Source organism: Gallinula chloropus, assembly GCF_964237585.1.
Source record: "Gallinula chloropus genome assembly, chromosome: 7".
In the NCBI taxonomy this organism is placed as follows: domain Eukaryota; kingdom Metazoa; phylum Chordata; class Aves; order Gruiformes; family Rallidae; genus Gallinula; species Gallinula chloropus.
Window position 1 is genome coordinate 3,421,026 of NC_140092.1, and position 25,211 is coordinate 3,446,236.

Below are 25,211 nucleotides of genomic sequence, written 5' to 3' on the forward strand. Positions count from 1 at the left end.
GGATCCTATGCCCAAAGATGCACGTGATGCATAGATTCACATGTGCCTTCCAGCAGCACTCTGGCATGGGGTTGCCCTCATTTTACAGCATGGCACTAAAGGGTCTCCTCTCCAGAGGCAGCTTGTTGAAAGCTCTGAAGGCTGCAGAGGAGCGAGGCCACTGCTCTGCCCCTGCACTGGCTGCTGCCTGCTAGGTACAGGGCAGGGGAGGTTCAGCACAGTCAAGGAGGACTTTTTAGGTCTAGGAGCACTGCAATTAAAGTTACTGGATATATTCAGAATGGAGAGTTTCTGGCACCTGTTACACAAAAGACAGCTAATTCCTTTAAATAAATGTCCCAAGCCAGACCATCTACTTAAATTCATTTTAAAAGTAAAACCAGTTTTTATTTGGGAAGGTGGATTTAAAAGATAAGAACTCTTTCATTAAACAGTTAAAAATCAAATGTGTTAAGTAAGTTAAATTTGTTTTGGCTACACATCAGTTTTTCAAAAAACCCCATTTTTCCCATTAGCAAGCATGTGCAAACAACAGGGTGTGAAGTTCAGTGCTTCAACTTCAGGGGTTTCCTGGTATACACATCCCCAGCTAAGAGAACGAAGTGAAACACTCATTTTGTAATCCAAGTGTCACAAACCAGCTCATTAGAAATTGTAGGACTTCTGCAAGGAGCAAACTCAGAGTTTGCAATCAGAAGAGCCCTGGGCTGCCCTCTAACCATTCACCAAGCAACGACCAGCACAGCTATGAAAGTGTCCTTGACACTGATTTCATAAACACAACTTTCTCAGTCTGTACTCCAACTTTTTTTATAAGCAGAAAAATCAGAGCAACACAGAAATGGGAGTAGAGAAACCTTCAAAGTCATTACTCAGTGACAGGACCAAGCATAATATGCTTACAAACATAAATAATGTGACTAATACAAATAATGTAACAACTGGCCCAAGAAACTCAAGGATGCTGACAAAGGAGAAACAAACTGGAAAAAATCACATTTTAATTGCCACTTGTTGCCTGTGAAACCATTTCTAGCTTTCTTCAGTTGCCTTAGCTACAGATGTCGAGCTCAAGCTGCCTGAAGGTGGAAGGTACAGTAAAGTGCTGCATATAATTTCCAGGTAGGAAAGAATTATTAATATTCTATTTGTATTTTTATCACCACCTACAACTACCTGAAGGGAGGTTGTAGCAAGGTGAGCGATGGTCTCTTCAGCCAGGTGACAGGAGATGGGACAAGGGGAAATGGCAAGAAGCTGGGCCAGGGCAGGGTCAGGTTTGATGTTAGGAAAAAAATTTCTTACTGAGAGTTGTCAGGGCCTGGAACAGGCTGCCCAGGGAGGGGGTTGAGTCATCTTCCCTGGATGTGTTTAAAGAAAGGGTAGATGAGGTACTTGGGGATATGGTTTAGCATAGGATGGGAATGGTTGGACTTGATGATATTAAAGGACTTCTCCAACCTTGTGATTCTGTGAAATTAGTGACTTTGTATCTCTATTAATACCACGGCACTTCAAATATTGATCTAGAAACGAAAGGCATATGGTTGGTGATTTGACCAGGGAAAAAGTAAAGGCTGGTTCATTGACACCACTTCACATTGTTAACAAATAATTCTACATAAAAATGGCAATGAGTTGGGAAATAAAAGCTTCATCTATGGATTATTTGGGTTCTCATGAGATTTATCACTGTATCACAGCACTGAAATGAACCTTATAATACACTATAAAGGGAAAAAAAAAGTCTTCAATTATGGAAATAAATGTGACTAAATTCAGATTTCCACAGACAAGGGGTGTATTTTCTTCCTATTAGATATTTAGATTCACAAATAATACACCTGTCCAGGGCAAGAGGTTGGTAAAGACAGAGTGTGCACACAGAGTGAGGTTTTCTTATGGAAAAATTGTTAAATTTTTGATAAAGGAAAATTCAATATATACTGGACACTGTCCAGCCAAGAGGTGGATTTGGACAGAGGTGTTTTGCTTCTATAAGGGCAGCGCAGAGCTAATGCACTGCCCAGAGCTGAACCATGCAGAATACCTACCAAGAGTGCTTGTTTGAGAAATAGCCTTAACGAAGCCTGATGGATCCTCTCTTCATTTCATCGACACCTCATCACTCATTTATCTTTTTAGTTTTTTGTTCCTGGCAAACACACTTCCTAGTTTCAAGAAATGTTCAATGGTTTTCTTACAAAATCAGTAAGAATCTGAGCATTTCACTGATGATTCCTATCAGATGGATTGGAATCTGCCCCAGACCTCTGATTCTCAGTCCACATGCCCCACACATAGATCTCACCAGCAATTACTGCCACTTACTGTCCTTTCATAAAGCAGACCTTCAGAGCCTCCTGTTCCTGCTCTAATGAATGCCAGAGTGTGACACAACCCTCTGAATCGCTGTAATTTTGAAATTTACAGACTTCAGTAAGATTGGAAATCAGCTGAGGAGATTATGAGAGATCTGTAAAGAAAAAACCCGAACATCTGGGTGTGTTTCCACAAAGCACCACATCTGACACCCAAGCCACTAGAATAATTCAGTTCAGAAACAGGCTTGCACAGTTCATGGTGTCTGACTAAAACAGGAATGAAGAAACAAAGTCCATTAACATAAGACACTGGTCATAGGTATAGACAGAAAATGCAGAAACAAGTGATCAAGATGATGAAAAATTATTGGTCCTGATTTTCAGATATTTAAACTTGGGCTAATTCACTGACAACCAGAGAGAAGTTACACGGGTAATTTATTGTTGCATGGCTTTGGCTGAGCTGTTTATAGGAATAAATAAAAAACAATGCATCCTTTTCAGCTATTTCTCTCTTGAGTAATAAGAAAATTCCAGCACAGCTGAGATCCACTAATTCTGCTTGAAAGCAGAATAAACTGTTGTTTTGTGCCAGGATGCCCATGCAAAACTTGTCTTTTGGGAAGCAAAGGGCACAATAATTCATTCAATCAACTCAGCAGTTTCCATTTGCACTTTCTGGAGCCTGTTGTACACAGAGGACTTCCAGTGTCAAAGGGCATTGCTTTCAGTGTCCTGTCCTAGTCTGAAATGTCAAAAACTCTAAAATATTCAGTAGTCTAAGTTCTGTCCAGTGGAACTTAGCCCCATCTCCATCCAAAAAAAAAAAAAAAACACCTCACAAAAAAAGAAAAAAAAACCCAAAAAACCTGTTTTTCAGTTTCCAAATAAAACATGGAGTCAAATTTGTAGTTTTACAGTGATTTCCCAGATCCAGTTTTAGAATCAAATTACTGTAGAAGATACTTTTTTTCAAGTGCATGTATGTGGATAGACAGATATCAGATGTCTTAGAAAAATTAACTCCTTCCTTCAAGAAATGCTCAGACTGACAGATGTAACAACCTGAAAGTTAATCCGTTTTTCTCACAGTGTTTTAATAGTTTAATAATACTTTAATTTTATGCTCAAATCTCACAATTCTCATTAAGGCAACTTCTAAATCTAGACATTAATAGAATTCCACAGAATTCTATGTTAAAAGAATGAGGAATGGTTTGAAAATCATTCCTTAACACCGAAACACCTTTGACAGGATTCTATACGTGCAAGCCCAAATAATATATTTATCATCAATAAGAAATCTGTAATTTTGTTATTATACAATCTGTGGTGCTTTATTAATGAACATTTATTATATTTAGCGAGGCAGTAGGCTTTGCAAAAAATCCCATATCTGCTTATTAGGTCTTCCTATTTAAAATCCCTTATGTTTGAAATCCTATGTTTTGTCTGCAATTCCCACTCCTGGGGCGTTAATGCAGAAACAAAAAGATCCATAACAAGTCCCAGCTAATTACCTGGGAGTATGCATTCATGTGATGCTAATGAGAATCCAATCACCCAGCCCATTATCACATTTTGCAGCCTTTTCCTTCTGCGTTGCAACCTGTGTGGCAACAAGACCATTTTCTAGTCTGTAGGCAAGATATAACCACTGTAATAATTGTGGCAAGTGAAACAGCTCTCAGTGATGTAGACCTCTCAGTGATGATGACCCTACCTCTTCCTATGTACCTTTAAAACGCCTCTGGACCTCTGGTTCAAAGCTTGGGATTGTCGTACCTATATATATATATATATAAAAGTATGTTATTCTGCTGCTGAGTATTACAGTGCCTGCGTTTGATTTTTAATTTAGTACTATGTTTTACCAGGTGTTTAGGAAGATCTTGGATTTTCTTAGCGCTTGTACTGGCCAATTTTATACAGCTCTGAAAATAAAGCTGTCAAAGGCAGCACCCAAACATGCTTATTTACAAACACTTCAACTGAAACAAGCTTGGCATTTTCCAATGTTATCTCCATTTGGAAAAGTGAGATTATGAAAATATCTTCAATTTTCTGTTTGTAACAATAGGTGGCAGTAATGATATCTACATTTCTCTGAATGGCCAGTGGTCTTTGGAAACGCTGTATTTGTCCATTGTAGCTGAGACAAATAGTTGTAGTAGATATTGTTATACTGGGGTGAAGAAAATGAGCTTTTCAAAAACCAGGAATTCTATACTAAGCCCTTCCAATTTCTGTTCAGTTCAGTTCCTGAATTTGCATAGATGTTAAATAAAAATATTAAACACAGAATATTTCATTATGTTGTTCTTCCTGAAGATACCACATGACTATCACAGAGGTAATTACATACTGAAATAGCAATAAAAATGGGTGAAGATTCTTATATGCTATTAAAGCTAGAAAAGAGAAAGGTTCACTTTGTCCTTGTTATCCAGGATTCCTCTTCTGGACACAGAGGTTCTTTTCCAAGGGAGCACTAACCAGCACAAATGACTCACAGGCAATCGATCTTGCCTAAAGGACTCAAAGTAATGACAAATGTGCCACTTCCTTTGCTAGAACTGCTTTCTAGAGCTAATGCTAGGCATGACTATAGCTCTTGGACTTTTGGGTAGCTCTAAGAGGAACTTTGAACAACTGCCAACACTGTGGTGATGCCAAAACATCACTACATTTCCAATATAAAGTCTTTTCAGCCAAATGCTTCTCCAGAAGACGTGGAAGGAGTCATGCAGAATCACCATGTAGCGGTAATTTGTTGATAGTCTCACAGCTGATGGCTCTAATTTTTTCAGTGTTGTAGTGTCAAGTATTGCTGAGACATTCTGTGCACACAAGGGTCATAACCCTTTGTGTAAATCAGCTTCCAAGAACAGGTGACACCTCTGATAACCACGGGAAGTGCATATGCCTCATTAGATGCTAACTGGAATATGGCATTTGGAAAGAATTATCTGGTCCAGCAAGAAAACATATACATTGGAATGGTGATGCTTCTTTCCATGATACCACATGAGTGTGTCTGATGAGGAATGTGGGGGAGAATGTACTCAGTGTGTACTCTGCCAGCAATTGCACTAGTATTGGTCTCCTTCTACTAAAAGACATGGGTCCTTTTCCAATTTACACAAGAGAAATCCATGTGTGAAAGTAAATGAGAGAGGAAATTCGTAACATTTTTTCTCTGCCTGAAGATAAATCTGGAGAATATAGCTACTGAAAAGCAGGTTTGGCTTTCTCTGCTGTAAAAAGCTAGCATTGAAAGTGGGGTGTTTTGCAACAGCTGAAATTCATATAGCTGCTACTTTTTCCCCTTTTTTTAATGCATGAAATATAGATTAGATCCATTCAGATGTATCACATCTCCAAGAGTTTATGCAGTTTTTCAGATAAACTCAAAAAGAAAATATCAGAATTGCAAACACACAAGTGTGCTGAAGTCGACTGCCCTTCACAGTGTGTAATATCTGTATAATATCCCTAACATTTGCCTCAAAAGTCCTACCAACTGCTATACACAACAGTTCATTAGATACCTGCTAGAACAGCAGAATCCATAACAATAATATACCCTTGTTTAACAACTGTTTCCCAAGTGATCCAAGTGTCAGCAGTACAGTGTAGTAGGGAGAAGGTCTGTAGACCAGCAAGCAAAAAACAACCATGCAATGCTCTCTTATTCACTCTGATATGAAACCCCAACTTCTAGCACGAATGTTAGACTCCCAGTGACCCTCACCACTGCCATCATCTCCTGCTGGCTTGTGCTGAGCACCCTAAGTATAAGTATTTGGGCTTTTATTCCTCAAACCGACCTCCTCAGACCCCACAATACACTCAGCCAGGACATATCACAGAGAAGAGGCTGATTATATTCCACAGTCAAGAGAACTTCCATGTCCTGCATATGCAGGTAGGTCTTCTTGTGCAATCCACCAGCAGATGGATGAATTATATGAAACAGAAGGGCAAATATCTGATTTTGTGGTGCATTTTCTCCCTCCAACTAATCATCAGTGTTTTGAACAGAAATCTCATGACAATTTTCTACCAATAGCCTCACCTATCAAGGGATGGAATGTAATAAATTGCTTCTAATAATAACTTCTAAGAAGGAACATTTACAAAGAAACTCACAGAGCAATACCTATATGCATTCCTGCAGACTGGTGTTTAAAACAGATGAGATGTGACAAGTTGTATTTAACCCAAACCACAGCTCACATTCCAGTACAGCACCTTTTTAAACAAGTTTCCTTATTGTAAGAGATGTCAACAACATATTGCTTGCAATCAAACAGCCAAGCCTTCCAACTCCTCTTGATGAACCTGGATAAGGTATGAAAGACTGGTAACATTACTTGAAACCTCAGAGTGTGGCAACGTCCTGGTTAAGATTACTAGACAAAAGTGTGGTATGGTTGAAGATGTGTTTAAACCAGACTCTTTGCAGAGAAACTGTCACTACAGTAACTACTTGCATGGAAATAATTTTAAGGATTATTCTTGCTACTTACTCAAGTGAAAACAGAGATGAGATTCAACTCCCAGATTAGGATGCTTGTATTAGGGTCTATTGTGAATTAGGCATCTACATCCTCATTTATAATCAATGGATGTATAAACAACCTGGTCATTAGTGTGTAAAGAGCCATTCAGATGACAAAATGCCATTTTTTGGATGAGCCTAATAGCTGTCTAGATTCTGTTGGCTGTGTTGACTGGGTATCCACTTGCTTGAACAACAAACTAAACAAAAGCAGAGCCTTCTGCATTTAAAACTTGGTGAACTGTAGAATAAGTTTTTAAAAACATAGGAAACATCTTGCATGCTGTGTGGAATTATGAAAGCAACTGGGGATGTGCTCAAGTCAAATTATTGTAATGTGTTATCACAGAAGCACAGGCAGGTATTTAAGCCTCTTGTAGGAGTCACGCTTCTGGCGCTCATTGTCTCATTTGACGTCACCTCACACCACAAAGAACGCAGTCCTTCATACATGATAAATTGGGCTGCAGTTAAAATAGCTTCCATGCTTAAGAATTTCACTGGTGTCATCAAATAAAACATCCACTTCATTTCTGACATCAAATCCTCTGAGGGTTTCTATGACATTCTATCTGCGGGAGGTTAAGAGGGGATGTCTGAAGAAGCAGCCCAGGGGGTCCTCACTCCCCTCCAGACCAGTGGCCATCACAAGCTGATCTGTGGCATCCAAGGAACGTGGCACTGCCACACAGAGCTGCCTTTGTACAACTGGAACCACATTTCACCTTAGAGAGATAAAATCCTGTCTGGTGTAAGGAAACTGGTGGCCAAGTATTTCTTGGGAGGGAATAGTCAAAAGTGACTGAGCACCACCATTATTCCCATTAACTAAAGAGATACAGTGCTTTGATGTCTATGTTAAAAAATCTAGACAACTAAGGGCAAATAATTCTGTTTCTCACCTCCAGAACTCATATGCTATGCCTTTTTGACACCATATCTTCGAAAAGAAAACAAACAATAATGACAGGATAAAAACCCTGTTGTCTGGAAATGGACATCCTTGCCTGTGTGCTCATAGTTCTCATTTTCAGTAGCAGAGGTACTCTGGGACTCAGGGAAATAAACTGGTACTTTAATTAGTGTTCAACCCTCTATACATATGTAAGTGCATGTGTCTGCATTGGGGTCGGTCTGTAAAGCATTTCTATGCCTGAGTAGGTTTGCAGAAGAGAATTGAGGGAGCACCATCAGGGGAAAATTCTGTAGCATCCTAAATTAAGAGGCAAACTGTGAGTCTGTAGATTTTAAAGGCAGAAGCCAAGACAACTAATACATTTCATTAGCATAAAAGCTGAGAATTGCAGCATTCTGGCAATAGGTTTTCCACTCAGCAAGTTTTGCTAAGTGACTATATTGGTAATTATTATTGATTATCAATGATAGCTCAATTATTGACCTAGACCTGTGATACTCATTGAGAAGACCTATCAACCTAGTATTTTTAAAGAGCAACATATCTTATTTTTTACAGCAACTTGAGAGAGAAACATAGCAAACCCAAGGCTGCATTTCCCCACATCAGTACCTTTTCTGGGAATACACCAAGAGATTAATTTTTATGCCAGTGTGTTAATTCCTGTCTGCAGAACTCAGAGCAAGGCTTTTCACAGTGGGTGAATAAAGTGGTTTGACCCTGACAATGACCAAGAGGGGCACCCCTTACCCATACCTTGCACCACACTCTGCACTCTTGCCTCTTCTTCAGCCCTCCAAGTGCCCCTCTAGGCACGTCCGCCACGCTTCACGCAGGGACATGATGTCTTTTTTTGTTCTTGGTACACTCAGGTCCATCTATCTCAGCACCAATTAATTATTTTTTCCTACTACTGGTTGTCCAGTTTTTTCCTACTACTGGTTGAAAAATCAGCCACGTTCACTGAAAGTCCAAACTGTGAACTCATGGGCTGGGCATCCGGAGCTCAGCACAAATTTGTTCGACCAGTTTGTTTTTCTGCCACTGTTAAAAAATTGATACCTTCTGCACTGTTATTTTTTCTTGCAGTGTTTTTTTTATCATTCATGAAGTCTTTCATCATTCCAGTTCCACTGCACATCGTTTGACTTTGAATAACTAGAGAAAGATGAGATTTTAAGCAGTGTTTTTACTAAAAAGCTAACAAAATTTGAGTGCTGAATAAAGCTAGAGAAAAATATATTTTGATTGTCAAGATGTTTGCAGTCTGAACTGATCCTGATAGCAGACAGTATCCGTACAGAAAGCGGGCTAACAGTTTTATCATATCATTTATCTTCAAAAATACCTGTGCTCATAATTAAACCCCCAAACTTAAAAAAAAAGGTGTGAAATGTGCAATAAGAATATCACTGAAATAAACCATGAGAATATAACATGATTAGACACAGAACAGCCACTGTGAAAAGAAAAAAATTAAAAGAAGCTCCAGCCTTCTATTGTTTTTATCACCAGACTAGAGAGCAACCCCTCTGCACTCAGCACAGCACCAAAGTTTCGTGTGAGTAACAAGATGAACAAGGTAAATGACTGAATAAAAGCTACTAGCCACTGGAAGAAGGTAATTTCTCATTCTTGTTACTCTGACTATAAAGATGATTTTGATAATTAGTGTAAATATGACAAAATTGACTAGAATCTAATTTAACAAGTTTGGGTTCTTTCAAAGCCTCCCAAGCGCTGCTCCCACCTTGACCAGTTTGGTACTACGTGTTAAAGTCCTTCCTTGCTGATGGCAGTTCTGCATGTGCAGGAGCACCACAGCTGCAGAGTTGCAGGCTTGCCTTGAGTCTCCTGTGGCAGGGAAGTGCAGTTGTTCCCCCTGGGCTGGTAGGAAATTCCCTGCGGGATGAGTGCAAGCTGTGCACACACGTGTTGGGAGAAGCGAGGGCTCATCAGTAGGACTGCCTGTCATACAGCATCAAAGCTTTGAACTTCCTCCTCTGTAAAACTCATTCAGGGGTGTTGGGATAGGAGTTCACAAAGGATATAGAAATGTTTGAAAATAATCTCAGGGGAATGACCAGAGGAGCTTCCAAAAAAGGATATAGAGAATAAATGCAAGAGAAAACAAGTTGAGAAGGCAACTTCAGAGTACAAGTTTCATAGCAATCTATATCTTAATTACAGCTCCTGCCCACCAGATGATTTGTTTTGAAAGATGAAACTGTCAGATGATCAGAGCAATAACTCCCACTCTTTCTCAACCCTCCACATATATAAGTCAAAAATCGTACAAAGCAGACCACATCTCACCTGAAATATCAAAGCTGTACTGAAAGCTGCTGAATGCATTTCTAAAGCAAGAAAGGAGGAAGCTCAAATTGCAATATCCTTTAATGAAAAGTCCTTCTGCCACACCATGGACAATTTCCTCAATTCCTGAGATATAAAAGACTGTTGCACTCTTGAGGAAGTAATATAGATGTGCACTTTTTGCCTTAATTCTCTGCTATTTTGCCATACATTAAAACAAAACTTGTCTTGTAAGTAAATCTCCAAGGGAATGATAGAATACTCCATGTATGCATTGCTCATCTAAGCTGAAAAAAATGTTGCAACCATTAAAGCAGAAACAGGAGACAGAAGCAATTGTCCATATGTTGCTATTGGTTTATACTTTCCTCAGCCTGAAGTTTACAGTCTTTTTGCATATTCCCTTTCTCCATCTCCGTGCTTTAATCAAAGATGCTAAATTTCTTCACTGACTACAAAAAAATGAATCAAGCACATTGCATGCAAATCTGGCACTTCAGTGGAGAGAATATGCCTGCACACAGTTGTGATGTTGTGAAATAGCCAGGATGCAAACACATCAGAATATTTTTAATACAGTGTTAACACCAAAGCTTTGGAAAAAAGAGGATCAATGTTCTATCGGAGGGGGTGAGCCCTTGTTCTCTCCCTTGTTAATTAAGAGCTCACTCCATTGCTAGCTTGATCTTGCTGGTGAGAGAAGCTTTTGTTCAGCCTCTCCTCCCTCCAAGCTAGCACGGGGAGGTGGGGACAGCAACACCACCTGGGGTTGGCAGGTTGGGGGAAAGGGTCACAAAAACAGGGTAAGACAGGCAGTACCATATGAGGCAATTAATACTGTGGATACTGTTATGCCTCTCAACTAGGAGTGCCTAATGATTACAATTACTTGTTGCAAATTATTTAAATGTAGTTATTAATAACCTTGATTATTATATTTAGAATTATAATGCCCACATGCTATTAATGCAGTGATCTTTGCTACCATACATAAGCTGGGAGCAGATGCCTATACTATAAACACCTGAAGCTTTAAAGCAACACTGAGAAATTTGTTGTGGATTTCTGTGGAAGAAAGATGGTTCTGATAACACTCACAGTGCCTGGGCCACAAAGAAACTAGCAATATACTAAAGCAGAAAACTAGCATAAACCAGATCAGATTTGCGGATGGAGACCTGAGATAATCTTGAACACAGAGCTCTGCTTCAATTCTGTCAGCATCATCTCCTTCCGTGGCTGAATCCCTGAAGATGATTCATGATCAAAATTTCAATACTGAGGACTGGGGGATGGAAGGAAGGAAACCATTTAATCTCATTAACCATCAACAGGATGATAAATTGTGGATCTGAGGGATGTATCGTATTTTACTGCATATCATGTGCCCTGAGGAATGCTTGTGTAAGATTTCTCTTCCTAAAAGGTAGGCATGGAAGAGACATGGGAGGGCAAATTAGGACAATTCAATGGACAGCCCTCTTGACCTATCATGATCTTTGGTAATGCTTATGACTATTAGTCACATTATGGTTATTTTTTCCCCCCATTTCATCTCCTTCAGACTATTAAATTTTCTTCTTCACTTGCATGTGCTCACCAGCAAGAAAGACTACTATTACAAGCTGTAAGGAACTGTGTCCTTCTAATGTGTCCTGGTAAATCTCAGGTTGGCACTATTCTGCCTGTGACATCTGTGAGAAAGAACAAAGGTCAAATTCTCCATCTTCAAATCATTTCCAAACCTTTTTACTGCTTACATACTAAATGGATAGTGCTATGAAGGGAACATCTTAAATCAGAGTTTGCTCTTTTGATATATGGTGTCACAAGCGAGACTGGGAAGACCCATTTTAAAGAAGAGTCTAATCATTTGGACATATTATCTTATTTCAGCAGACTGCTGGACACCTTGAAAGGCTCAGTGGTAATGAACAAAGAGGAATCTCTTATACCATAGCATAGCCTAGCAGTGCTGAACAAAAAGAACATTTCATCTAGCTGGTAGCAGCAAGACACCCTTACTCTGCAGTGAATCAGCTGACAGAGTAAAATGTAATGCTTGATTTGTCATCGTTTTCCATTTGCCCACCCTACACTGCTGCTGAGTAGCAGTTTGGAGCTGGAATAGCTCCTGATGCTACTCACAGTTGGAAGCAGAACTTGGAGGAATGTAAGACAGAGCAGTGATCACAGTTGCCACACAGCACAGACCCGCCAAGCCAGACCGATTTCAGTTATGTTATGCCTCAACCAAAATGTTATACTTATGTTTATATATGCACACATATACACACACACGGGTTTGCATTAGAAAGTGCCACTGAAATAAAGCCCTGGGGATGGAGATGAAACAACTAGTCAGCATCCTAAAATCGTGCTGGAAGGTTATCGCACTTTCCTTTCCAGACATCTGCCACATCCAGCCTCCTTTCTGAGCAGATGAAAACTGATGGAGCCAAAGTGTGATGAAAAGTTGTAAGAGCAATGCAGTTAACACCTGCCCCCTTAGAAAGAGAAAACGTGATTTTATCAGCACGAGCGTGTTACTTGGGCAGCAGCCGCAGCACCAAAGGGCCAACGCTGTTCCGAGCCAAGGCTCCAGTTGCAAGAACATCCTGGGAGAGGCAACACTGGAGCTACTGCTGGGAGAACTAGCTGAATGAAAATGGGCAGCCTGCTTCAGTGAGGGAGCAGCTGGTTTTATTGAAATGTATGAACAGCGACATTTGTGAAAGGAGGAGGTTGAGTTACTCATGGCTGAAATAAGTTTATTCAGCCTTTGATGGGAAAACTTTTGTCCAACACATTATTCACTGGTATTATACAAGCAGTGCTGGAAAGAATGTGTTTAGTCATACCATCTTGAAACTTGATGTCAGCTAATGCAGAACGCCAGCTTCAATCCAATGTAGGAGAATGAATGAGACCATGTGAATTATCAGGAACCTTTCAGTGTGTACTGGATCTGAACGTCTACAATAAACATCTCTCATCCAACTTTTAAAGTTGGTTTTTCTGCTTTTTAATTTAAGAAATAATGTGGATAAAATATTGTTCTGGCACAGCTCTGGGATGGGCTGAGGGTGGGCTAAGTGCCTGGTCAGTTGTCAGCTCAGTAAATTTCCTTGTGTTATCACTCACTGTGTGTATTCTGTCATAAGTCCTGTTGCTGTTCTTTCCCCCTCACTTTGCTGTCCCAATAAACTGTCCTGACCCCAACCCACAAGGTTTGCCTTTGTCTGCCCATTCTCCTCCCCATCCTGCTGTTGGGGGTGGGTGAATGTGGGCTGGGGGGTGCTCAGCTACCAGCTGGGGCTGAAACACAACAAGTATTACTACAATAGGACTGAGGGGAAATAGGGTTTTGTGGCTTAGGTGCTACCTGTGACCAGAAATTTAGATATACCTCAAAGTTATCTGTTGTATAAATTAAGTAAAAAAATTGCCTGGAGCAGTCTTGGGATCATAACTTGAAACTTGCAGCTTTTCTTTTTAAAGTCTTTATAATTCTGTCCGAATACCTATGCAAATGCAAACATCCACAATAAAGCTGCAAGACACACAGTGTGGCATTCATTATTGTGCCATAACAAATAAATCCACTAGTGCAGGACTCTGTGTGACAAATTTGGATCTATATATATGGGTGTGATTAATAAAAACTACACGTTTCATAAACAGACCAGAATGGTAGTGGTTTCTACACTATTTATGGTTAAAGTTGTCCCTGCAGAAACAATGCCTCTGTTGCTGAAATGATTGCCACGTTCAAAGCACAGAAACACTAACCACATCAGCACCTACAGAGCCATTGTACGGCATCTCCAAGGGGAACTGGCATCGCACTGATCTGGACACTGTTCATCCATTCATACATGCTGGATAGTTCCTGTCCCCTTCATCACCAGTTCCTGCTATAGCAAAGTCCTGGGGCTGCAGGTTCATCTGGAAAAAACCCCTTCTGTCATGTTGCTGTATGCAACAGTAATGGAAACCTGAACACATGTCATACACATCTGTAAACACTGAGGAGGAGTTAAGTTCATGACACACACATCATATATTCATTTCCCTGTAATACTGCAATTTGAAAATCCTCCTACCCAGTCTGATGAATCATTCAACTATTCTTTCTCTGTAGCACAGACAAAATTTAGTAGGGGCTGTCTCAATGACTCTGTGACTCACTAACCCTTTCCCCTCCCTTTTACTGCCAATGCACTCGTTTAAAAGTGAAAGATCTAATACAGTCTTGCAGGTTAGCACAAGAATGCTGGCTGGAAGGACTTGGTCACAGTGACATTGCTGAAGTCTGCTACCACAAGGTATAGATGCCAAACAGCTCATGGGTTTAATCTCTTACTGAGATGGTGTTTGCACCAGCAACATATTGGCTACCTGTCTCCTCACTGTGCATCACTGCTGGCTCAGCTCAAGACCCAGATTAAATCAGCACTGTCCTCTTAATGCCAGCCATGCTACAGAGACTCACAGCTGGTAAAGACCAGTACCACAGACTGCTGCTCCAGGTGGTGGTGAGGCAGAAAGTGCTGGGGTGCTCCAGGCTAAACATGTTCACTGGCACACAGATCATCTGGGATTTTATGGTAGTGGTTGGGAAGATGAGAGACAAAAGGTTTCTCGTGCCAGAGTTGGGTGGTTTGGGCAGTAACCAGTGAAGTGGGAGAGCTCTGCTCAGATCTCAGGTCTGCCAGCTTCAAAATAAACTCCTATAACACGGCGGAGTCCTGAACAAGATCCTTTATACCCTAAGCAATAAGCCTGGCTAACCAGCTAGAGAGACCCACCCCACTGGGTCTCAGAAACAAGTGTTTTGTGAAAAATTCTGGTGTATAGTGAAAGCAAAACCCAAACCCCAAAAATTGCCTCCACATGGAGTCAACAACCAGCTCCACAACCCCATCACGCCTCCCTCTGCCTTGGTGCAAATCAACAAGTGTTGGAAGGTGCTACTCTAGATTACAACCAGTGCAAGAGGGAAAAGTAAGTAAAATCAAGTGCTCACTAGTGATGATTATGTCCCACAGAAGGGAACAATGTGTCTTGCCCAATTTCACTGTTGGACTGTGGCAATGCAGTCACTGTCACAAGAAACTATAAGCAACCACAGTGACTTCAATCTAGTCCTCGTTTCTCTCAAGACATCTGCCACCTCTCACAGGCTTTTCTGTGAAACATTTCTAAGTCACAGGCTTGTAGCAAAATACAAGTTTTGATTATGAATTGCATTCTCTTGTGAATGTTTTGACAGCCTATTTGCATAAAATGTCTTGTCATTAAAATGAGGGTGAGAAAAACGCTCATCAATTTGTTTTTCACCCAGACCATTCCTTAAGGCATAGAAACAAAGGTCAGGCGAGACTTGGAGCTCCTCTTTTAAAATATTCACTGAGAAAGGAAAACATATGCAAAATATATGGAAATGTACTACAACCAATAACAATGTGCTAAAGATACAAAATTTCAGAAATTGTTTGCAACATTTGTGGGAGTTTTAACTGCAAGCAAAACAACTGTTGTGATGTTTGCTTGAATTTTGTCTTTGCACTTTCAGGAATACAGAACACCCATCTACCACTGCACCTCAGATCAGAGAGATCTCCCTCTTCAGATCATCCTTGCTATTGGTTCTTTATTGCAAAATGATGAGGCAGCTCTGGAAGATGGATGGGATGAAAAATCTCAATTCATTTATTTGAGTGAATTTGTTTATACTGGACACTGGAAGATCTGTGACACACATTAGTTTAGTTTGGTCTCTGAAAAATCACATTCTGTTTGGCAACATACAAAACACTATTTTTGTATTCAGACCACCATAGATCATGGAGGAATATCCTGACTTTACCATAAAAGAGCAAAATAGACACTCAAGACCATCATTTTATAATTTCACAGTTTTTCTGTTGACATAAAACCAGAAGTTACCCCACTGCTACAGTTAAATGCTGAATTGTTTAAGGAAAACAGACCCTGATGATCAACACCTTTTAGGACATGAACGCTATGATTACCAGCTGTAAGGCAGTAAAAAATAACAGACTGCTGTAAACCAAGAAGTGCAAAAAGGATGCAGCATCTATCACTGGTCTAATTTATTTCTACTGTTCCTCTTATTTCTCCACCTCTCTTCCACTGCCTGACTCCCATGCAGATTGTGCAAGTAAACAAATTACTCTCAGCCTTTGGTTTTCTGTCCTTTTTCTGATGATGTTGTTGTGTGAAGATGTTGTGCTGGATTACATCATTTTTGTTTTCAGGAACATTGGGACTCTGGAGAACTAAAACTAATTTAAAGGCAGACAGGGTGTTGTTACGGGTATTTAGTGCTTAAAGTCCATAGTAGAAAACATATGCCATAGTAGGAGATAAAAACAAACCAAAAAAAGGGTAGTGTGAGTGGCTGAGTCCAGAAAGAAAACACTTTAAAATACCTTTTCACAGCCAAATTACACAACTGGATAACAATGGAAACTTTTCATACGTTTTGAATAAACAGAACCTTGTAATCAGACAGGTGATAAATTCCTCTGTCAGAAGCAAGCAGCTCATCCCTCAAATGAAATTCCCTCACCTGTGAATGATGTGGTGCCTCTGCAAGTAATCCAGAGAAAGCGCCAGCTCACAGATGTAGAGCTTCACCGTTCCTTCGTTGAAGTGGACGTTCTGTTGCAAATGGTAACGTAGATCTCCTCCGAGCAAGAGATCAACCACCATGAACATGTCTTCTTCATCTTGAAAGGAATACCTGGAAGGAAGAGGTACAGCTGAGATCTCAAGCTTGGTAATGCAGCCACAGCTGTGCTCTTGGGGTAGCTCTCTCCCAAAGTAGATCTGCTCATGGCAAGTCTGTGATTTCCCCTAAGGGCATGCACTGGTTTCTCACCACTGTGGACCAGCAGCCAGACTTTGATTGTGGTGGGATTCTGAGTATTCAAAGCAAGCAGAGCTTTGAAACAGTACTGTCCTATCTGGATTGTTTTAACCATACATTTACACCTGAATGTTGATAAAACAGTATTTAAAACACTTTCCACGTTTATGCATTTTTAAATAACCATATACTCATTCGATTGACTTACTAAACAGCAGCAACAACACAGGCAGCCTTGAAACCCTACGTGGTATTCACACACAAATAACTTTAGCTCAGTGCCTGTGGAAAATACCCTGGCAGGATTGAGAACTGCTGTCCCAAGAGTATTTTCCGGATTCAGTAAATATACACAATGTTCTATTAGCTGAATATTTTCTATGGCTTGCAAGGTAGCTCCAAATTCAATAAGAAATAAAACTGTAATTTCACTGCCTAACAATACATATTTTTTTCAGTCTGCAACTTATACCTTATAAAATAAGAGAGTCCTCATGGTTACTGACTGAATTCTTCTGGACCTTTTCCCAGACTGCCTGTTGAGTACTCTGAGGACCAAATTCTGATCTGATTTAAACCCTGTAAATCCAAAGGTGTAGCCAGCCAATGTATAGTGTATATATAGCTCTTGGGCAAGCAGGAATTTCCATGTGTTTCTACTTACTTTAGCTATGCACTAAGCACTGTTTATTTCTGATTTGAGTAAACTGTCAGAAACTCTGTTTTTCATTTCTGAATGCAACTAAGAAACAGCATCTTAGATTTCCCAAATGACGAATGGAGAACACTGTATTTATAATATAAAGTCACTCTTTTTTAAAATTTTGAAGTTCTTTTAGAGGTAATTTTCAGGGGAAGTTATATTAGCTTATACCAGTTGTGGATATGAAGTGCTAAGAGGTGATCCCCAATGACAGTGCCTCTTCCATCACCTTTTCTCCCACGAGGCACGTAATACATGTTGGCTACACGTGCAATTCAGTTTCCCTGAACTGTAAAATATATGCTAAGGAAATGAAAAAGAGTGGGCTTCCAGAAATTCTGTGCCCACCCTCCCTCCACAGGCAGAAAAGTCTATATTAGATTATTTTAATTGACAGTGACGTACAGTTTCACTTTCATTCCCAGGCTTGCACTTTCTGAAATGAGGCACTGCTTAGGGGTTGTCACAGATGGTTCATTTTGAATTTAAATGCTTTCTATTCTTTCCAAACACAGTTCTGAGAAGTGAGTGACTCCAGGTACTGTGCTCTTCTGTTTCTGTATGCCTGCCAAATGCCAGGAGGGGAAAGCCATTTTATTTGCATTAAGCTTACTTCTCCATAAGTCAAACCTCTGAAGCAAAATAGTAAAGTAGGTGGCACATGGTGTCTGCTCACCTCCAGAGACTCAGAATTTCAGAATGGAAATGTTAAAAAAGAGGAGGCTTCAATTATATTCAAATTACTCTGACAGTTGTGCATTACTGACCCTGGAGCGATTGCAAAAGGAAAGCTTAAACACACAGTTATATTTAAGATATTTGTTTTCTTTTTTGACACTGCTGTTATTTTAAATGAAGTAGTTGTAGCATTGAGCAGATGTAATGAGAGATGCTATTTTTTCCTTCAGTTACTGCTTGAGTAAAGTGTAGATTTTGTCTGGTTCCTTTTTAGCTATTAAAAAAAAAACCAAAATGAAACATCACAGACTGAAATCTCTGCTTGAAGGTGAAAGTGAAATATTGTGTCTAAAGAGCTCTCCTGGTGTCTGGAATCGTGTGATTACGTGTCAGTAAAAATGGTTCCAATGCACCTCTGGTCTTGAGAAGGAAAATGTCCTGAGCCCTTTCTTCAGTGGTTCAGCCACCATGAGCTGGAGCATGAAGGCAGGGTAAAGAGTGACTGCTGTGAACTTTCTTTTAAATTCAGTGACTATTCCCATTTCTGGGCAACTAATGAGTGTGTTTTGAAGCATACCTATGAATGTTCAGTCTAGACAAAAGACAACCCAGAAATAAATGTGAAATCTTGCCCACATCCAGGTGAAGGAGACCACTTGATGGAACTGTGTCTTTATATCCTTTCTGCTCACAGTCTATCACAATGTGAGAGCAACCACACTAGGTCAGACTAGATACTTATCCAGCTTAGGAATCACAGAGAGCACACTCAGAGAAGAGCAAAGAACAGTGTGGAGACGTATAATACTTTCTTCCAGGGCTCAACCAGCCTCCACTCACTGGACTGCCCCAAGACTTTCCAGGACTTCATTTGTCATCTCTGGGAATCCAGGCTGGGATGATGAGAGATTGGTTTTGTCTCTGGACCTGACATGTTAGTGACTGATTGGTCTACTGCTACTCCACCTTGCCTCTCAGTTGAACGTAGTAAGGTAGGTGCAATCCCTACAAACAGAGCTGAAGGCTTTCAGAGATGACTCTTCCCCTGGAACAAAATGGTTTGAGCCCAAACAGACAAAGTCCCAAACCAGCAGAGATTCAGAAGGATGGTTAATGTTGGCACTCATCAGCCTTGAATCTGTCACAGCCTCTGAATGAGGCACAAGCCAGTTGCCTTTAGACATTAAAGCTGGAATGATGAACACTGAGGATGAGCTCTTGAGGAGCTCTGTATTGATAAGTATCTGTGGTACCTGCTGTTCCTGTAGAAGAGTCATTGCATACTGCTGTAAAGGCCAAATTTGAAAGAACTGATGCTGTGGATGGATGTGTTCAGTGCATCAGCATGTTTTTTCACCCACTGTAAATTATATTGCAGCTGACACATCATTATGCTAACAATATGCATCAGGCCATAATGGATAATGATGTTTTCACTGCCCAGTCAAACCAGTTGGGTCAAACCTGCATGGATGGCCTTTCTCTGACTAGCTGGATCAGACCACAGGGGATTAAAGGTGCTGCAAACAAGACCATTCCAAGAGATTTTCACCCCAGTGAAATTACTAGTCTACAATCTAGAGGAGAGTTTGGACAGGGCAAACAACAGAAGGCCTCTGGAGCTGATGGACATTCCACAAACTAGCTCCAGTAGCTACAAATATTTAACTTCTGAATGCTGAGAAGTTGCTCCAGGTCCTGCTGTGCAACTGGGTACTGAACACTGTTGCTGCTGCTCTGTGTTAAGGACTCACAGGACTTGGTGCACCAGCCCCTGACTGGTTTCATTTGTCATGGTCACAAGCACTCGTGTCCTCTGTCTCTCTCCCTTATACAAATCCAGTATTCTTTCTGTTCAGATGATATGAAGCATTCCCTTTCAGCTTCTTGCTTTTTCAATATCTCAATAAATAAGTGATCTTGATTTATTTGTCTAAGGATCAGAATTGACAGCGAGTGAAATACCAGCCACTGGAAAAATGAATCTTTGGAAATATTGCTGCAGGTTGGGGAGGGGCTGGTGGCAAATGAGCCCAGTGGAGATTAGTTTTTTGAGTAAGCATTGTAATTTTCCTTTTCTAAGCTTCTTATCTGCTCAAAGGCAAATGACATACAAAAGGGCTGATTGGTTTTTGAAGAAAAATCAGAGGTTGTTTGGGATTTTTATGTTAACCAGGTAACTGAGAAATACCTACAGAATTAATTATAGTAATGTGGCTGATATTGAATACTAATAATACATTACTAAGTTACTCTAAAGGCAAAATTTTAATCCTCCTTGAAATGAAAGAGCAAATTATTTATTTTATTTCTTTTTTGCTTGCTTTTTAAGTAGTACTATGAACCAGTCCTAGGAAAACTGTTCTAATTACAGAGCTAGGTTTTGCTTTCTCTTGCTTGAAGAAAAGTTTTAATGCATTAGAATCAGCTTTCTCCAAATTAAGATAAAATAATAATGCCCCTAGCAACAGCGAATTGGATTTTTGATTATCTTTGGACTGGAAGATAAACTACCATTGAACAAAGTCCTCCATGGAAACAAATTTAAACAAAGCACTTTCTGAATAATTTATATGTTTCTATATTTATATCTGTATATTTGTTTTAATAATATCTTCTTTTGTATTTATAGCAAATATTTGTATTTTTATTTGTATCTCTGTCTTTTTACAAAAGCAGTTACAGATGAATTATTGAGATAATTTTTCCTGGTTTCATTCCCTCATCTCAGTTAGCTAGGGTAATTTTAATTTTTTTTTTTTTTGAATCCTGACAGATGAGGCACCCACTAGCCAGAGTTATTGTTCTGTATGTATTACCTGGGGAAAAGGAAATCATGATGGATATTTTATATACGACTTTAATTTTAGCATAAAAGCACATTACAAATTTCATCATTAAGCCCAAAACAAACTTCATAAATCCAATGTCATCAGAAGAATATATGGACAGTTTAAACATTCAGATAACACATCTACTAAATATGATGAACTATTAATTCTAGGTAGCTATTAATATTGACCCTGGGGTCACTATTTCTTAGTATGTTTTCCTTGCTTTGGTTTTTTTAATAGTCCTATTTGTGTAGCTATGTTACAGAAGTCTCCTCATCCATTGTTAAGTAGCAATAGGTTCATCTAATATTTGCTGTATAGAAAAAGAACATATTGCATTTGCCAAAGAACTTTACACTGAACAGCTGGGTGGAGAGGAAAAATATAGGTCCAAAACTCCCTGCTATACATATGGTGGAATATAATATAGGTACAGTGCAGGCTAATATGAGTGCCCCTAATAGAAACTATGTTCATTCATATGTTCATTGAACAAATAGAAACCTGCTCAAAACATGCTAAAAGTTATTATAGCCACTGTGACTGGGCTCAGTAAATACTCATCTGTGGATTATGTATTTTATAAAATAAGAAGTTCAAGTTAACTGAAGACATGTCAAGTTTGTGTGTTCTGCCAGCCAAGGACAAGCCTCAAGAGAAAAATCCAAGATTTATGAAGTTTGCTAATATAACTACACAACTATTGTGAAGGAATTTTGGAAAAGGCTTTTTTTGTACGTTTCTATAGATTTCATTTGTACTCTTGGAAAATGGATAAGTATTGCTTATGGGGACTTACAATTTGCACATGCAAAATATTTAATAGGAGATTATTTTGTAAAAAATTGGAAATGCTTTTATTTCCAAACTCAGAAAGACAGTTGTAATTTCTCCAAATAGTTAAGGATAAGGATTATTCCTTCCTTTATTTCTTTATAAAGATATTTTTCTATCTTTCAAGATTATGTAAAAAAATAGGAGAGCAGGAAAACTCTTCATAAAGAATTAAGTTGTTGATGCTTTTATGAAATATTTTCTCAAATTCTGTTTAGCTCTGATGTGACCAAAGGGGACAGCTAATAATGGTCTAAATAAAATAATAGCCTGAAATGGAGTTGAAAGATGCAAAGAATTTCTGTCTCAACAAAGATAGTAAAAGACATATTACAGACTTATTAGCATAGCATATATTTATATAACCAACACATATTAATATTAGCTCCCAACCAGCTCAGGCTTGCCAATTAGAGACAGCTGAGTATTCATCCATCCACGGAGGAAAAGTCTTTCTCTCCCTCCAGGCAGTTAAGGAGAGAGAGCCACAAGCCCTCTCAGATCTTAAACCAACCCCCAGCTGCTCATCATTCCCACGTGCTCTATTGCAGCATTTTGCTCAGCTTATCATGAGCTAAGCAACCATGCAACAGACTGGCAGCAAAGAACATGGATGAACTAAGTAAATGAAAGCAAAATGTAAAATAACTGTGGCTTATTTTATTCTACACTTGGCTTTCACCTCATGAAATGATTCTCATCACTGTATTTTTACAGGGGTAAACTACAAGTTACTGATCAGTGCTATTTTGAACTGTTGAGTTCTTTGAGGCCTAATCCTTTCAGATGGTTTGCCTTAGACCTGTTTCTCTTTTACTCCTTCATCTGGCTCTAATCAATGCTTTGCTCCCTCTAAAGGAAGCTTCTTCACACTTGCAACTGATTTTGCACATGCTAGCAGAGGATGAGGTTGAGATGTGAGTTACAGTAATAACTCTGGATGTTTTGCTTGTCCTTAATCATAGTATCTTCTCTGGTATGGTAGAAAAAACACAGAATTAAATGTTGGTGGTCATCTACTAAATGAGAAAGGGGTCTTCCTGTTTAGAGTGTTTTCTGTTCCTCTAGTCTGGAGGTGAAGAGCTTAGAGACAAGGTTTGCATATGTCACCTCCACCATTTCCCATAGAAGACTCTGATTAGATCCCTTCCTCAGCTCAGCACTGTCATGTCACAGATGTTCTCTAAACCAGGAGCAATGATACTTCTCCAAAACTTCTTGTAGACAATGATTGGATTAATTTATTCCAAGAAAGATCACTGCAGGAGGTAACTTATGAGTGATATTAGTTAAAACCTTCACAAACATTTGTTTAAGGCATAGAAAATTTCAGACAATAGGATTAATTTTTGGTGTACTGTGAATGACAAAGTAGAAAAGCTACCATGTAGCAACACTACTAGTAATCACTATGACTGAAAATGTTTTTATTCCTACATATTAAATGATCCATTTTTCCAGGTGGCCAATCTCTGAAAGTGCTTTCTGATCATTTGTTTTTCAGGAGAAAATTAATTACTTTTTTGGCTCATTTGCCTGTATACTTGTAGACTTAACAGCAGTCTCATGATAAAGTCTGTTTTCTCTAAATATTATTAGACCAGTGATAAAGTAAGACTTGCAAATGAATGTAAGATAGGCTGAAGTCTCAGTCTATTTATTTAGGATTTTTTAGCAGACTTGGATGCAATATCATCAAAACATTTTAATTGTTCTGTTATCATAAAAAGCACAGCAGCTTTCACCAACTTCACTCAGCTTCATTCTTCATCAATCTTTTTTCCAAGTGTTTTAGCTGTCATCTATATTATCTTGAGGGAACTGAAGAGAAGTCTCCACTACCTCCTGTTCTATGTATAGCCTTCTTTACTGTATGTACATCACAATTACATGAGAGCTCTATTCTGGTTGAGTGAATAAAAGCATATATAGAATGCACTTGGGATTTGCTGATATTCTCAGCTGAATACTGTCTCTAAAATCCTTTCAGCTGTGTTGGAGATGTGCTGTGACTGGCTGTACTCGTACTTAGTGAATGTTCTCCAAGTTCTTCATTATCATTTTGTGTTATTATCACTGCCAATTTATATCACTTCACATGCACGTGGCACTCCAGCAGTAGTAATTATTTGAATAGTGCCAACCAGTCTCTCTTGTTCCCTGCTTGTCTCAAACACATCCAATTACAGCAAGCATCAGACAACACGTGTGAAGAGCTCAGGGAAAATACACAAACAAGTGTCCCATTACTAATTCAGGAAACAGCTCACCAAGAAAATTAGGTTCTTAGGAAATATATGGAAAAGGAAAAAGTTCATTGGGAATAGAGGACTGAGAATATGGACCAAATGTGAATGGTAATAAGAAAGAATTCTACAAGCCAAAAAGAAAGAGTAGGGAACATAAGGGTCCACTGCTCAATGGGGCAGGAGAGCAGGTGACAGATGACATGGATAAGGTCAAGGTGCTCAGTGCCATCTTCACCTTGACCTCCATTGGTATAAAACAAACTTCAGGAATCTCAGGCCTCAGAATGAAAACCTGGAGCAAGAAATACCCTACGTGGAGAAGGACCAGGGGAGGGAGCACTTAAACAAACTGGACATATATAAATCCATAGGGCCTGATGGACTGAATTGATAAATAATGAGGGAGCTAGTTGATTTCATTTCAATGCTGCTGCCAAATATCTTTGGAAGGCCATAACAGTTGGGAAAGGTAGCTGAAGACTGGAGAAAAGCAAATTTCCTGTCCTCAAGAAGGATAAGAAGGAGGATCAGGGGAACTATAGGGTGGTCAAGCCTCACCTCAATCAACAAGAAGCTGATGAAGCAACTAATCCTGGAAATCATTTCAAAACACACGAAGGACAAGAATGTAGTTCGGTGTAGTCAGCACAGATTTATGAAGGGGAATCTCCTGAAGTTCCACAAGGTGAAATACACACCTGAGGAGAAACAGCCCCATGCACCAGTACATACTAGGGCTGACAGACTACGAAGCAGCTTGTCAGAAAAGGATCTCTGGTTCCTGATGAACATCAGGTTGACCACAAGCTAGCAATTTGCCCTTCCAACTAAGTAGGCCAACAGCATTCAGAGCTGCATTAGGAGGAGTGTTGCCAGCAGTTCCAGTGAGGCAATC

General features: G+C 39.5%; 1 protein-coding gene across 2 annotated transcripts in view; it reads right to left on the bottom strand.

The window, feature by feature from the left end:
* The window catches only part of STK32B (serine/threonine kinase 32B), a gene marked incomplete at both ends in the record, with an annotated part of 141,752 nt that overhangs the window by 46,746 nt on the left and 69,795 nt on the right, over positions 1 to 25,211 (bottom strand). For both annotated transcript variants that reach the window (XM_084266665.1, XM_084266666.1), the window contains one exon: positions 16,719 to 16,892. In XM_084266665.1, the coding sequence (XP_084122791.1) occupies positions 16,719 to 16,892 (174 nt within the window). The remainder of the gene's footprint in view (positions 1 to 16,718; positions 16,893 to 25,211) is intronic.